This window comes from Camarhynchus parvulus, chromosome 15, assembly GCF_901933205.1.
Source record: "Camarhynchus parvulus chromosome 15, STF_HiC, whole genome shotgun sequence".
Classification (NCBI taxonomy): domain Eukaryota; kingdom Metazoa; phylum Chordata; class Aves; order Passeriformes; family Thraupidae; genus Camarhynchus; species Camarhynchus parvulus.
This window is the reverse complement of record NC_044585.1, coordinates 8,634,775-8,650,780: the sequence shown is the minus strand read 5'-3', so window position 1 is coordinate 8,650,780 and position 16,006 is coordinate 8,634,775. Positions and strand designations below refer to the sequence as shown.

Below are 16,006 nucleotides of genomic sequence, written 5' to 3'. Positions count from 1 at the left end.
TTGTGTTTTCAATTCAGTTAAGGCTTACCTCTCCTTTCTGCATAAATAACCCAGACGTCCCAGGACTGCAAGGCCGACTAATCCAAATACACTGCCAATAACAATTACTTGTTTGATAGCTGAAAAACAGAGACCAACCACAAAAAAACCATGAAGACTTTGATACACATTTCTTCATATCTGTTTGAATGCAGTTGTGTGACAATTTTTGAAATTACACATGTAGTGTTAATTTTTCAGTTCTCTATATTTGTGGAACTGCCTCTCTTGGCAGTGGGATTGGACTGAATGATGTCCAGAGGTCCCTTCCAACCCTCTACCCTTTCAGATTCTCTGATAAAGATTAGGAACTCACAGGATTCCTACATTTGACTGTTAGGGCAGGTGGCTGCAAAAGCTTTGTAACACAAAGGGTGGCTAGTGGTTAATTTGTAGTCAACATGTTGAATGTGCAATATTGACCTGGAACTGTCAGTCCCAAGAACTGAAATGGTTTTCAATCCTTATTCCATACGGTTTGATTACTTTAAACATTACCCCTATTTTGGCATTAAAATCTGAAACTACCTTTGCTGCTTAATAATCTACATAAAAGAGAAGTGACTGCTCTGATATGGGTACATTGAACTGCATCAGAGAGTTTGACCCCACTAAAACACAAAAAGTGTCAACTTGATTCTGTGACTGCCTAACAAGGACAGCTGAAGGAGAGAAAGAAACCAGATACAAAACAAATTTTGAATAAAAATTATCATTTTGTTTTCTTATTCTACTAAGCAGTGGCAGATTACCATATAAGAATATTTGTAAAAGTTAGATGTAACATGTGAAGTGAACTGTCTGGGTGAAACAATGATCCCTGCATTTTGTATCTGAGCCTTAATACATCAGGGCTGCCTTTTTTTCAGCCCTTCCTTCCATCACTTTGTCACATCTGCCCAACCCACAGCCTAGCACACAGTGATGGCATAACAGACACTTCTGTGATCCTAGAACAGATTATTCAGCTGCTGATTTGGTTTATAGTGAAGTTTAAGGAAAGAAATGGGATACATAAACTGTTTCACAAGCATTGATCTATCATCCAGTAACTTCTGAACAAGACTTAATGTTCGTCTTACACATCCTACACAGGGAGGCACCCAGTCCCTGCCAAGTGATGAGAACCCACCACTGGCTCAAGTAGTTAGTCCAGTAGTGATTTGCCTCTGTTGTGAAATCTTTGTGTTTGAAAAAAACACAGAAGACTAATGAGATTTCTGACAGCTTTTCAAAATGAACAGCATTTACACAGAGCCTGAGACTGGAAAAGGAAATCTAAAAGTGAATAGAGGAGGAGGGGGGGAAAGGAGAATGTAACCCAAAAGACAAACAAAACTAGATTGCCCTTAACATCACCATATTGTCTGTCTCAAAAAGACTCTATGTACATATGTTGCCACTATCTTATGATTTTTAGCTGGATATTACATCTCATTTTACTAGAATCTCCTTTTTGCTTTTGCCGGATGGCTTCTTTGTTCTTCCTCTTTGTGATATTCTGTGAAGAGAGCTTGCTGTGGTACTGGCAAGACTTGCAGTGGGATTGTAATTAGAAGCATAGCAAAATAATTATTAGCAGAGGATTTCCATGGAAACTTTAGTCTAAGGAAGCAAAACTCAAAAACAACAATATGCATGCCCAACAACATAATTTGTATTTGAAGTTTCAAAATACCAAAATGGATTTTGTAAAATAACTGGCATGACATTTTCTTGTTTCCACCTCTTTTCCTATCCAATTTTACTGGCTCCCTTGCCTTTATTTTAAATATTCTTTTTCGAAAAGGCATATAGCAATTTAAAAAAACCTTGATGATTTGCAAGATAGAGCTTGAACCTGATGTGCAACAAAACTGCAGTGTCATGAACACAGAACTGTAAAGAAATACACCTGTAAGCTTAGAATAACAGAGGGCTGGGCCCTGTGCTCCTGAGCAGCATGAAAGAAATAACTTCAGAAAGTTTGTGTTTAATAGTTCACTTTCAAAGTAAAAAAGTGACTGCTGATCACAGTGGCTAGGTCAGTGGTCACCCATTCAGGCACCCAGAAATTGGGAAGGGCTGTCCATTAATTTTGTCAGCATTTTCCTGGTGTCAAGAAGGTCTTTGTCACAGGACTTGATAAAATGGATGTTGGTGAAACAGCAGCGTGCTGCTGTGTAAGGAGGAAAACAATAAAGAAAACTGACCTCAGGAACAACAGATTTTGACAACACAAGGACCTTTTCTGTTCTGGAGAAGAGAAGGCTTGGGGGATGGAGAATAGAGAAAATGGCCAAGTAGAGAAGTAAGACAAGGAAAACTGGCACTGGATTTCATCTGTGTCTTGGACCATGGGCGGAAGTTTATTTAGTGGAAAGCAAGTGCTAGCTGTCCATGCTTTAAAAATATGAGAAGTTTAGATATTAGTGAAAGAAACTTTGAACTGTATTGTCTCTCTTCTCTGTAGAGACCTGGGCCTGTCAATAAAATAGCCTCCTCTGACAATCACTGACATCTAGCAGAACACCTTATGGAAGAAGGAGAAACAAGGCTAGCTATAAATGCCACTAGTAGGGCATAGTAGTAAGAAAAAAAGAATGGAGAAATTTGTATTTTATATTGTGTTGCTCAGTTGTTGGTGTTGTCAGTATCCTGCTGCTGTGGGCAGCACTGCCATACTCCAACTTCCTGCAACTAATAAAAACCATCAATTTTGGTTCGCATTACAAATTAACTAGAACAAAAAATATCAAATAGTAAGGAAGATCTCTGTTGCAATCAGATCAATAAAATTCTTTCACACCTTGTTTTTCTTTGCCACCTTCCAGGAAAGCATTGGAAAACATTGTGTGTTTTGTTTGCTTATCCACAAAGCTGTGCCACATCTCCATCATTCTGAATGCAATCAATCACTGCATATCTTCCAGCTCCTTTCCTCTGATCTCACAGGGCTGCCTTTCTGTCCCCCTTTTGCTAGTGTAAATGTCAGCATCTGTTTTGCTTATTGAGACTGACTGGCTCTTATCCAGTATGTATGTGGTTGATGGCAGCAGTGGAAAAATATTCTTAGCTTTCAGCTTGGCAGAAAGTTTTGCCATTGCCTATTTAAGATCTGGCCTTTGTGAATTCTTCTGCTGCCCAAACTCACTTCAGTTCATCTTAAAAATATTACTGATTTCAGAACTGCATTGGAAATGTACAAGCAATTGGTACAGGCAGCAGAGGCTGATGAAATGTGCCAGCATGACAGGAATTCATTGCTGATGTGAAGTGCACTTCCCACATTTCTTTGGAAGGGTCTTAGAATGGAGAATCTGTTAGTATGAATTATTTGATGAGTGCTTTTGGGAGCTATTAACTCAGCATTGAAAGTGCTTCAACATGCCATCTGGCCTTGCACCACCCTGGTGCTTTGAAATATTGCCATCTTGAGGACATTTGGAGTGTATGTGGTGAATGAATAAAAAGAAAATTTTGGGCCATTTTCTGTAAATCATAGAGACAGCCTATGCTACTAAACTGCTACTAAATCCAACAGTCCCAGGCTAACTGATAATCTATTAGTAGTACACAAGAGGGGGAATAAATCTGTCTTATTTATTCTAAATACTACTGCATCATTCACAATACTTTTACTGCTATAGAATAATGGAATTATGTTTTGAGATAAGATAATCTTTTAGAAAAAAAAGAGTGGAAGGGTTCAACAAGTGTGGGCTGTGTCTGCTCTTGAATCACAGAATTACAGAATCACAGAAGAGTTGAGGTGGGATGGGACCTCTGGAGGTCATTTTGTCCAACTCCCCTGTTCAAGCAGGACCACCCAGAGCGAGTTGCCCAGGACCATGACCTGACAACTTTTGAATATCTCCAGGGAGGGAGACTTTGGAACTATTCTGGGCAAGCTGTGCCAGTGCTCAGTCATAATCACAGTAAAAAAGGTTTCTGATGTTCAGAGGGAAGCTTACTGGGCTTCAGAGCATGCCTGTGGCCTCTGGTCTTGTCCCTGGGCACCACTGAAAAAATCTTGGCTCCATCCACTTTTCACCCACCCTTCAGGTACCTATAACCACTGATAAAACAAAAATCTAAAACCTCCACCAAAATGCACAGAACCACCATAAGTCACCTGTAATTTAGATTTGAATAATAGTCTTTCTAGAAATTCAGACATCTCATGTCCAATGTTTTACCAAGGAAGAGACGTTGCTTTTGTCAAGGGCCATTGTGGTCTGCTGAGATTGCCTTGTCCTTGATAATGATTTTTTAGTGACAATATGTGATACCTAAAAGGCAACAGACCTGTTACTTGGCTGCACTGGGGTGTGTCCCCTGACCAGGCTCCTGACACTTGGCAAGTTCTTTCCTGTGACCCTCCTGTGAGTTCATAGCCCTCATTGCAGGTGAAATTGATGGTTGAGCCCAGCAGGTAGTTCGTATTATTCTTTCTTCCATTGGTTGGATGATCCAGCCAGCCACAAGAGATCACTAATAAAAAAAACATATCTGGTTAGAGTTTAGTACTTAGGACTTAGACCAGCAAATCTCCATTACAATGATTCAAACAGCATTTTAGTGGCAACTCATGGAAAAACAAAGATTTTTAGGCTATCTGAGAGACAATACTTCCTGCTACTTTTAAAATTTATTTTGAAGTCCAAGGAAGACAGCTTAATGCATATAAAATGAAGATAAACTTTCTACACTGTGGTGTTATAGTGGAGGAAATGGAAAGAAACTTATTTTGAGTTTGCCTAAGTATTCTATCAGTACAGAGATTTCCTGGTACAAAGATGATTCCCCATGATCAGATTATTTATAGGTGCATGAACAGTTTTACAGTTAAGCAGAACCTCCTCAAACAGTGTTAACTCTTTAGATGCCCTGTAGAAATATCTGTAGTGATGCTCCCTATGGGCCATTCACTTAAGGACTGGACTTGATGATCCCAGTGGGTCCCTTCCAACTCAGAATATCCTGTTATTCTGTAATGATGTTTTGTGGAATGTTGTATCACCTGGCTCTAGATGTTCCACCAACAGCTTGTGATTCTGATGGGAAAGTCTTGTGGAACTTCCCACTTGAGGGCTTCTTGTTGTCAGGACATCAAATCTGCAGAATGGATCAGAGCCACAGCGTGAGACCATCTCTTCTAGCAGGGGGTCAGCAGGGTCTTCATGAGGGGAGAACACAGGCAGGAAGGAGTCATTGTGCTTGTCCCCATAAAAGAAACTGTCCAGTAAGAACTCCGTGTCATAAGTAAACAGGGAAGTTCCATTTTCAATTGCCCCTTGGGAGACAGAAAGAGAGATTCAATTGTAACATTGCCAACATAGACCACCTTCTGCTACTAATCCAGGTGTTTATCTACAGAAATGTGACCAGAGCTGGAAGAAATATAGGTACAAAGCGCTGAGCCTTCCACCATGGCTCTGTTTTCACTCCCCAGGTGGGTAGAGGAGGGCATATTTCTCTTACTCCCTTCTCTTCCCCCAGTACTGGTTGCTTGGCACAGACTTTATTTCCTAGTCCTTAAATCATAAGCTGTCTTAAATTTGTAAAGAAAATGTAATCATAGACCATAAAAATTACTTACAGCTAGCTCCAAACTCAAACACCTGCTGGGGACTTGCATGAACTGACATGGTGGTTTTATTCTTGAAGGTGTAGTCATCCTGTGGATTGTCATTCATTACTCCAAAGAGACCCCATGTGTGATTCATAAACTTCTCTGGGAGCAGAATTGTCAGGGTCAGAAATCCTCCATTTCCCCTTATTTCCACTCCAGACCCAGAAGAGAACATCACTGTGATGTTCTGATCAGGTGTAGAATAGAGAAAGAGACCTATAACCATGAGAGGAAGAGGACAAAATAGCGAATTATCCATAGTGAAAAAAATATTGTGTTTTAGCATCAGTTAAAACCATCAGTTTTAACCATTTTCCATACAGCTTTTCCTCCCTTCTACTCTGAGCTGCACTCTGAGAAGCATTTAAAGGGAAGCCACACCTTCACCCTACAATTGTGATTAGATGGCTACTAGAGAGTGGCAGCAAAAGAGGTCCACTGTTGATATACGATGCCTCCTGCCAGTGTCCCAGGAGCTTAAAGATATGAGATGGCCACATCAGAGAGTGGCTGTGAGCTGGAAGCACCGCTCTCAGTGGTCACAGTTTTCCTCTCTTTCTCCCTTGTCTTGTCAACACCTCCCTAATATGGCTTCTTCTCCAGGCTCCCTCAATGTCCCTTCCATTTTTTTCCTCCCTGCATCTCTGCTTCTGCAGCTCCTTGGCAGTGTAGCCCTCCACCTGCTCCTCAGCCACGTGAGGAATATGAATTGCTAGCCACAGAAATGCTCCTCTGCTGAATAGGGGGATTGATGTTAAAGTGGAAGTGATGCATCATGAGTATTTGTCAAATTATCATTAAGACTAATCAAATGATCACAGCCCTGTTGGACAAAAAGTCAATTTTTGATAGTCTTTTTGGCAGAAGAATAGAGGAATAATATCTGACCTATTGAGAGAGCTCCCAATAGGTAAATATAAAATGGAGTCATATTTTAGTATATATTTTAGTTATATTTCACTTTATTTGGTAGGTTTCATTGCATTAGATGCAGTAAGCTCAAAGCAGAATGTAGAGGACAGAGGTTTTAATTCCATTCACTGTCCACAGGATGAGGAGGAAAACCACTGCTCTACAAACAAGTGAAAGAGGACATAGAAACCGTGGACACTGAAGCCACCTAAAATACTTGACAAAAGGATGCTGAAAAAAGAATTGAAATGCATGCACCTAGAGACACTTTTAACTGTCCATGGGCTCCATGAGAATGAGAGGCTGATATGTGTAACTAACCTTTCAAGTCCATCCAAGTTTGTTCAGAGAAGCTGAGAACCCTCTGGTTCAGGAGGACCTCCAGGTGCAAATCCTCAGAGTAGCGCACTTCAATCACATCAGAGTTGTTCTCCTGCATGGCCACTGCACACAAGCCTGTCCCCTGAGCCCCAGTTCCTTCCAAATGAAAAAAACCAATGCTATCAAAATGCATCAGCTGGCATTGACTGATTTGTAGAACTGGCCTTATGTTTCCTTATTGATGAGAATGGGCATGGAGAGAAATAAGATTTTTTTTGGAGCTCTTAAACACAGTAGAAAACTTTACACTTCCAATACTCACACCCAATAAAAAACCTAGCAATTAAAGTTTGATTGGGAAGCTTTTCCTGAAGAGGTTGTCTGCTTTCTGATTATCTTCAGAATTGTGACTGTTCACAAATGGCCAAAAAAGAGGACTAGAGGTGACAGGAGGATTGCTGCTAAGTGCAAATCAAGCAAATATCAAATCTTAGTTCTTCAAATCTCAGTTCAGAAGCTCTGCTTCCTCTCTTACCAACTTACCATTGGAAAAGTGTGCCTGCTGTGTCCTCCCTTGCACTCTCAGGGATGTGAGATCAGACTCTACCAATGTGTATTCTCCTAGGCCATTGAAGGTGAAGTTCAGACCATCAAATGTAAAGAAATGAGGATCCCCAAAAGCAGATGCTATTTTTAAAAGCAAAAAGAAAATTAAGAACAAGCAAAAATCACAACCTGTTACTCCTCAAGTTCATGAGAAAAGAAAGAGGCTAGAAGTCTGTGTCACATGCAATATATGGGGAGATTTGGACATGAAGACAGAGCTATTGCCTTATCTTTGGATCCATATCCTTTGCACCCTTATCCCCTTTTGCATTTCCAACTTCCATGTAAATTTCTCTAAGTTCCTAATTATTTATCTTCTTTTGTATGCTTTAATCTGTATGGTAACTAATACAATGCACCTTGTCATCAAGTTGTAAAGTTGTATTTTCACAAATTCAAACTCTGCTTCTGCCAATACTTTTGATGGGGTTTCTTTAGGCAGCCAGACCACTGATTCACAACCCCTAAATACCTAATGCAATGCCCTCTACAGTTTTCTCCTTTTTTCCTGATGCAAACTGCTGCCTCTTTGCACTTCTTTGTGGGAGGCCAAGTCCTGCTGGACACCTCAGCATCTCAGCAGCATAGAAGGCAAAATGTGGCAGCAACAGAGGTATGGCAAGACTTGATGACTGAGTTGAAAGCAAGTGGAATAAAACCAGACCTACTATAAATTGTAAAACTTTCTTATTTGATATGAGTATTTCTCATCATGACAGCTTTTCCAGCTACTTCCTACCTGTCATTAACCACCTCTAACCACGTTTTTTTCCTGAAGAAATCCATGCTGATGATATAAAGTCGTGAGCATTGACTACTATGCTTTGGCTATTTAGGTTTCAGGGATGAGTGAGATGCTCAACATCAGAAAATCTTGCAGCCCAATTAAAAAACACATACAGATTTTGTAAGTGATAGATCAAGAGAAACCTTCCATGGAATTTTTCCACAGGACATTGTACCCTCACCATTGTCAACTCATATAGGCACATATAGAAATATTCTAAAAGCCAACACTGTATGAAAAATCTACTCTCCATAAGGAAATTCTGGAGCCCTTACCAGCTCGGGGAGGGCGGTACGTCCTGCAGTCACTAGAGGGCCGCCTTTTCATATAGAAATCACAATTCTCAGACCACAGGCAGCAGTAATAGAAGCTGATAACATCATAAAGCCAGTGGGAAAAGCCAGGTATCCGGGGAGGCTTCAAGAAAGGTGGTGAACCCCAGTCATGTCCTCGATCAGGTGTGCTGCCTCCGGTGGAGTCGTGTGTGAGGATTTGGGTTCCCGTGGAGTCATAGCAGCACTGCTGTCCAGCCCCATACTGGGGACTGATTGAGAAAAGCAGCAAGAAAATCATCATTTAGCTCTGTGGGGTCCATTTCTATTTAGGGGTTTCTTACTGACTTTTTATGGATACAGATAAATCTTTTGTTTGCCAAGCTTTATCTGATGTGCAGTTAGACTTCACCCCTGATTTCTGTGATGATGCTGTCTCTGAGGTGAAAGGATTAACCAAAAAAATGCAGTTTAAAAGAAGTTCTTTACCTGGCTTGAATGGCTCTTACACAATGCACAGCACCAGGATGATAAGTACACACACTCCCCTTTTCAATGTCGCAGCCATAATCTGTCTGAAAAAGATCAATGTTCACACTTAATGGGGTTCTTGCCTCATTGTCCTTTCTGTTCTTACATTCTGTTCCCACCTTTCGTATCTGACATGTGTGTAAAGTTGACATGAACTGGTTAAGGTTGTGTTGAATAGCACGGAATGATAGGAAAGATGGTGAATTTAATACTCAAGTGTCTGGAGTAACATGTCTGACCTGAACATTTTGCAGTCTGTTACAACAGACCTTGAAGAACAAAGGCAGCCAGATGGGGATTCAACTGTAAGTGTAAAACAAACACAGACACAGAGTAAATGTTTATCCTATGTTCTTAGATAGAGCCAGTAGATCTATTCTTTATCTTCACAAGTTTTACACATCATGTTTGGAGCTTCATAACCAGAATAGTAACAATGTTTACCTAAACTTTTTTTTTAATGCATAAACACATGCCACCATTTGGTATCATAAATAGGAGAGGAAGTCACTCTCATCTGTCCTCAGATCAGCAGTGTTAGTGAAAGTGTAGAATGAATGGCAATTGATTCCTTAGCTTTTGTCAGTTCCTTGATAACAGTGAAGCTGAGAAGGAGGAAGGAAGCAGGATAAAAGAAATAATGAATTACAGCTCTGGGCTTGAGCTCTGATGTACATGGCAGAAGGGTTTGCAGCAAAGTATGAAAAACTAAGCAGAAATAGTTTGCTACAGTATGGAATATCCCCTTCAAACAAAGACTGTCATCTTGTAGGATCTCAAAGAAGCCATCCCTGCTCCCAGCTCCACAGAGTGTTTTCAGTCTGCCATTGGAATTCCTGTTTTAATTCCCTGTTTGAATGTCATTTCCATCTCCTATTCTATAGGCACTTCTATTCATACTGCCTAGATAAGCTGTATTTACCTCTGCTATTTGATATGCTACTTGGGCAAATCTAAATGTAACTAAATTTACTTGTAATGATGTTTAGAGAAGGGAACAGGGGTGTGTGTGGAGTTTGGCACTCCTTAAGCTTCCACCTGGAATTGTAATAAGCCAGAGGGATCAGTTAATAACTTACATGGAACCTGCCAGTGTCAGCTCTTGCCTGTGCCAAGGTGCAAGGGCAGTCTATAATTTCTTCCACGAAGTTTGGAAGCAACTCTTCTTTTCTGTCCCATTCCATACATTTTGCAGTTGCCCAAGCATTTGGGTCATTTCTGAAGTCTTTCTCAAGGTGCCAAGCCAATGCATGGTCTGGGCTCCAGATTGATGGAATATTGCTGGTAAAAAAAAAAATAAAAAAAAGAGAAACAAAAAATAGATCTGATAGCTCAACAAGCACTATTTTGACAGTAGCATTGTGGCTCAATTGCTAATTATAATTTAAAAGCATTTTTTGACTTTCAAGTTATTTAATTGCAAAGCCCACTGCTTTCTTTTTCCTTCAAAAAGTTATGGCACATCAAATTTTTCCAAATTCAGGAGGTGGCAGGACAGCATGCTGCAAGTATGCAATAATCAGAATACATTTTAGTAATCATGATTCTGGCTTACATAGGTCCTTTTAGAGGAAGGTTTTGTATTCATGCCTTTTGACATTGCAATTTCATTTAGGCCAGAATGAAGAATATCTGGATTCTTTAACAAAACATAACAACTGCACCCCAGTAATATCAGGACTAATGGCTACAGAAACCATTCAGAATCCTTGAAATGTTCCAAAGCCACTCTGCTTTTCCCCAGTGAAAAAAATATCTTATACAAAGTGTAAAAAAAAGCCCTCTAGAAGGGGAACAGGTTATCCTTTTATGTTCAAAAAGGTTCTGACATATTAGCAATATGTTGTAACACTGAAGAGGTGGCATTTATATACTCACAATCTACACCATCTACATCAAACCTGCAGATATGGAAGAATTATGAAGAAATATCCATGAAGCACTTACACGGGTAGTTCACAAAAAATCATGGGGAAATATGCAATGAAACAAAAGAAAATGGCCATAAAATTTGAAGGAATGCAAAAACCTGCATAGAAAATAGGAGAGGAAGGCCTGTGGCAGCAGTTATTGAGCTCCACAATTAGGGACTCCTCCATAGTTGTGACAAAACAAAGGAGACCATGGGTTTGGCTGGAGGAATTTTCTTCATAGCAGCCACATTTTAGATCTGTGACCAAGACAGTGCTGATAACACCCCAGTGTTTATCTCCTGCTGGCAAAGTGTCAAGGTCTTCTCTGTGTCTCATGCCGGCCCCAGGGAGAAGGCCAGGAGGGAGCACAGCTGTGACAGCCAACCCAAACTGACCAAAGGGATATTCCATGCCCTAAACCAGCATGTCCATCAATAAAAGTGCAGGGGTGTTTTTCCAAAGCAGCCCTTACTGGGTGACTAACTGTGCATTAGTCTGCTCATGGGAGACTTCACGATTCTTCCTCCATGCTCCTCTTTACTGAGTAAACTGTCTTTATGTTGACCAATGAGTTTTTCTCACTTTTAACCTTCCAGTTTTCTCCCCATTTTTTCCCAGGAAATGGAGCTTGAGTCTCAGTTTCGAATGCCAAAGGAGACAACAGCTTATAAGGTAGCTATTATTATTATTATTATTATTATTATTATTATTATTATTAGTGATGCACTTGCCTCTGCCCATCAAAATAGTTGCTGGGTATAATTCTCAAAATTCCATAGTCCCATGTACTGTAATTTCCCTCAGCAGGTACAGGAATGAAAGAATATTTCCCTGTATTGGGGGTTCCTCTTGCCAAAGTATAAAGGTATTTCCATTCAGCCATCCAGTTTTCTGAATAACTGTCACCTGTCAGATAGAGGAGGAAAAGGGTTTTGGATGCTGCAAAAGAGCAATAGCCACAAGATTGAAATGAGATGTCTTCACCCACATGTAAATGAAGAGGAAAAGCTGACATTATTGTAATCTGTTATTTATACTTGCAGGTCTCAGTGAAAGTGACCACAAGCTGTGCTGAGCTCTGCATAAGAGTTATGTGTGTGATAAATGCTTGTAGGAAAAGGGTCACTTTACCTGTTTCCTGGTATCCCCAGACTTCTATGTTGACATGGGTTGTTGCAAGTGTCTGGTGTGTCCAGGTAAGAGTTAAGTTTCCACCAGTGTTGGAGGTGCCATAGTATTGCCATTTTGTCTCATTTACCAAAGTGCATTTTTCTCCGTCTGAAACTTTGCTGTGATGTACTGCATTGCAGAGCAGAAAAAGAGGGCTAATGACATTTTGTCTTTGCATAGTCCTGAAAAAGTGCTACTCTAAGATTTAGCAGGATTTCCCCTGGGTATGTTTTACACAGTACAGGATGCATGACATGAAAAGAATAAGCTGAAGCTGAGAGAATGCAACCCTTACTAATGCTTGCAGTCCTTAGATTGCAACACCACAATGCAATTATTTGAAGAGGGACAAAAAGGGATAGAAGTAGGGATGAACTGGGAACAGTTTTGGTCAACCTCATTTTTAAGCAGGACTTTTTATCAGTTAATGCTGCTGCTGGTACTCAATTGCTGTGCAAGTTCATCTCTCAAAAGATGAATTAACATGAAGCCAGTGAGACTTTCTTTTCTGAGGCCTATTAAGGAAGAAAAAAACTGATCAAAAGGAAAAGACTTCTATAATCTTGCATGCATGGAGGAAGAACATAGCAAGAAGAGGGATGCTGTAGATATAAGTAACCTGATAACCAAGTTCCAGAGTAGGGAAACGTTGATCCAGCATCTGTAGAAACTTCAAAAGGGATGAAGCCAGTCTCATAAAGCAATGGGGAGATGCAGTGGGCTTTTCCATCCTTGTCAATATAGCCACTGGTTGTGATTTGCTGCTTGAACCTGTAGATGTTTAAAACACTTTTCAGTGTCACCATAGATAGAAGGAATATTCTGAATGTGCTTCAACAAGCAACCTTGTGTCATGTGTGGATCATTTCAAGTCTGGGGCTGTTTTGCTTGTAGCAGGGAATATAAACTGGAAAAATCTACTCATTACATCAATGTGAATTCTGCTGTGAACTGCACAAATATACAGCCATCCACAAACCTTCAATTTACTATTTAATTTCTGGGGGAGGGAGACATGATAAATCAGCAACAAACGGGCAACAGGAAGAGGAAAATAATGTTATAGCATTAGTAGGATTACAGGGTGGCTAACAATGACCATGATGCAGTTATTGCAAATTTCTGACTTGTTTTTTTCCCCCTGGTAAATCCTGTGAGGGCAATGAAAGGAATTTCATGCTGATGTAGAATTTCTGTTGCAAAGGTTAACTCAGAAGGCACTGCTTGTTATTTAACCATTTGATTCCAGTTAGGGCTCTTGCCCAGAGTCCTGGGGATTAACCCCACCTGTGACTCTTCAAGACTGATATATGGAGACTGAATATTCCAAGTCTCAGAGGGAGCTGGGGCCTGCCAGGAAACAGGACCTTTGCTTTTCTGCACTGGAATTTGCCTTGGCTATAATTATGTAACTCTGCTGGTACTTCGAAGTGCACAGTTGTGTCCTACAGAATGAATGCCTTGGTCAAAGTTTTTCCAAATAAAGAATTGAAAACCTTTTCAGGTACTGCTACCCAGATGGGAAGGACTCCAAAATCTCACTCAGAACCTTCTGTGGAAATAATAGCACAACAACTAGGTCATCAAAATTCAGTGTACTGTATGTATTGCACGTGCCACGTGCACCTAAGTGTGATACAGGCTGACACATTTAGGATCCACAGCTTTCTCTTACAGGAAAAACATCAGGTGTCCTACCTACATTTCTGTCTTGCTGTTTTCTCATTCAGGTTAAGAAATAAATACTGCTTTACCACAAAGGGAAATGCTAAAGAAATATCGACAATGTTTTAATATGTTAAGGGGAGAATGAGCAGAGTTATGATTGTACCACACAATAACTCCACCTAAAAGAAACAATCCTGTGTGGAAATACAGTCAACAGGCATGCTTGAGGGCGAGATTGAGCAGAACTTTTGTACATTTCAGGATTGTAACAACTTTACAAAGTTTTCACTCCTCTGTAGACTGGTCTTGTTTTGTGGTAATTGCCCATTGCTGGAGAGTGAGATTATAAAGTTTTGCCTCCTTTTGGCAGAGGAATATAAAATCATGGCCCACCTGCATTTTAGCACAGAAGAGGGATCAAAAGCTGTGTTGTTAATCAAAAAGTCTTTGCCTCCCATAAGCGATCCCGAGTATGGAGAAATTTGAAGACAAAATTCTTTATAATCAGGACAGCATGTCCCCAAGGACTGGCATGTCACCTGGCAAGAACAGGTACCAAGCAGCTCCCCACATCTCTGTGCACAAGAGTCTTCAGCTCCTTGTTAAAGGAAGAAAAAAAGAGTCAGGAATGTTATTGAACTCTTCTAGATGTTCTCTGAAGCACAAGTACATCATCCAAAGGACTGCTGTAAGTAAATAAAATAGGCTGGTTATGTTAGTTTAGGAATGTATTTAGGTAAAGGTTGTAATCACCTGCATATTAAGGTTGCTCCATTTTGAATAGCAAAATACACTTATTTACCTCCCAGAGAGTATATCATTTCATGAATTCCATGGATATTTTTGCATGTAATAGACAGATAAATCTCCAGAGCAGCCCCTCAGTGTGTGTCACTAATTACATTTATTTTCGAGGATAAGTCTTAAATGTACCAGAACCCCACCATTAACCCTACATGGGAATCATTAAGAACAGAAAGCCAATGCTCTTGGAAAGTTAAAATCAGCAATGAAATGGGCTCCAACACAAGTTTATTAAGAGCTACTGAAATGTCTTTCTTTTGTGCATTTGATTTGAGTCTGGCCTTAAGGCAGGTGTTAGGAGCTCTGGGTACACAGACAGGTGAGGAGGCTCTTGGCTTACAGACTGTCAGTAATTACTGGACATCACATGGGAAACTACTCAACAAATAAAACAGTGAGAAGGAAGACAGACATTACAGTAGCACTGTCAAGAATTACTGGATTTCACAAACAGTTAAGGGGCAGTTAATTGAGATGAACAAGCTGCAGAGACAGCTGGGAGCACTGAGGACCTTTTGCGAAGTGGAATCTTGCAAGGATAACTCTGCTTGGGAGCTATATCAAGACTATCATGCAATGCTGAAATGGTCTAGGTAAGTATCAGAAATTCTAAATTTGGACATGGATCTTGCAAAATTGGAGCCAATTATGAAAAAGGAACTAAGGGAGGATTGATTATTTGGGAGGACACTAGCAAAAATAAAGGCAGGGATCAAGGTGGGTGGTGAAGAACAAGCACAGGAAAATGCAAAGAAGGGAAGTAAAAAACACTTGTTCAATGTGGGAAGCTGGAAAGTTTTTCTCTGTCTTTAAATATATTTACTGCATTCTCCAGATTGTCTGTTTACTTACAGAAGAAATCCACTGACCTGCTGGAAATTACAGAGGAAGGGATTGAAAATGGAAGCATGCAGGTAAAAGCTGGCCTGTGTGCCTTTGCTTTAGCTTGTATAGATGGTATCAGCAATTTCTTACCAAAGTGTGCATTCTGAAGTAGAGAAGTCAAAAAAGTTTGCAGTTAAAAGCAGCAAAATGTTTGAAAATCACTTACCTGCATTCCAAAGAACAGTGAGGGTGGAGAGAATGAAGAAAGAAACATCCAAGCCAATGAATTTCATATTTTGTCCAGATGATTCAGGATGGCTGGTTGTGGTAGTCTTCGTGCTAGTCTGGGAAAAGGCTTAAGTGGAAACGGGTGTCCAGAAATAAACAAGATTCTCTCTGTTCAAAGGTTTGTTGTAAATTACTGAAGCAAAACAAACTGAATGAAATGCTCCATTTCAGAGGTCATCTCCAATCCAGGAAAAGATTGAAGGAGAGATAGTCACTGCAACTCCTTCACATTAACAGTCAAGTTTTTTCTGAAAGC

The 16,006-nt window shown here is 40.2% G+C and overlaps 1 protein-coding gene across 1 annotated transcript; it reads right to left on the bottom strand.

Annotated features, from left to right (window-relative positions):
- Window positions 1-24: 24 nt before the first annotated feature.
- SUSD2 (sushi domain containing 2) lies at window positions 25-15,770 on the bottom strand. The gene is made up of 14 exons (XM_030959122.1): window positions 15,689-15,770; window positions 14,227-14,431; window positions 12,785-12,936; window positions 12,127-12,294; window positions 11,727-11,901; window positions 10,162-10,363; window positions 9,041-9,126; window positions 8,555-8,823; window positions 7,430-7,573; window positions 6,887-7,042; window positions 5,621-5,869; window positions 5,042-5,314; window positions 4,327-4,512; window positions 25-119 (listed from the first exon to the last, which is right to left on the bottom strand). The coding sequence occupies exons 1-14, from the start codon at window positions 15,753-15,755 to the stop codon at window positions 25-27; spliced, it is 2,427 nt and encodes an 808-aa protein (XP_030814982.1). The 5' UTR covers window positions 15,756-15,770.
- Between the last annotated feature and the right edge of the window lie 236 nt (window positions 15,771-16,006).

Bases quoted from the DNA above. Each gene is read 5' to 3' on its own strand.
- SUSD2 (XM_030959122.1), bottom strand. From the start codon at position 15,755: ATGAAATTCATTGGCTTGGATGTTTCTTTCTTCATTCTCTCCACCCTC. The intron at 5,315-5,620 runs GTAAGTAATTTT...CTGTCTCCCAAG, and splicing joins GTTTGAGTTTGGAGCTAGCT to GGGCAATTGAAAATGGAACT. The intron at 4,513-5,041 runs GTGATACAACAT...TTTTTTTATTAG, and splicing joins GGTGGAACATCTAGAGCCAG to TGATCTCTTGTGGCTGGCTG.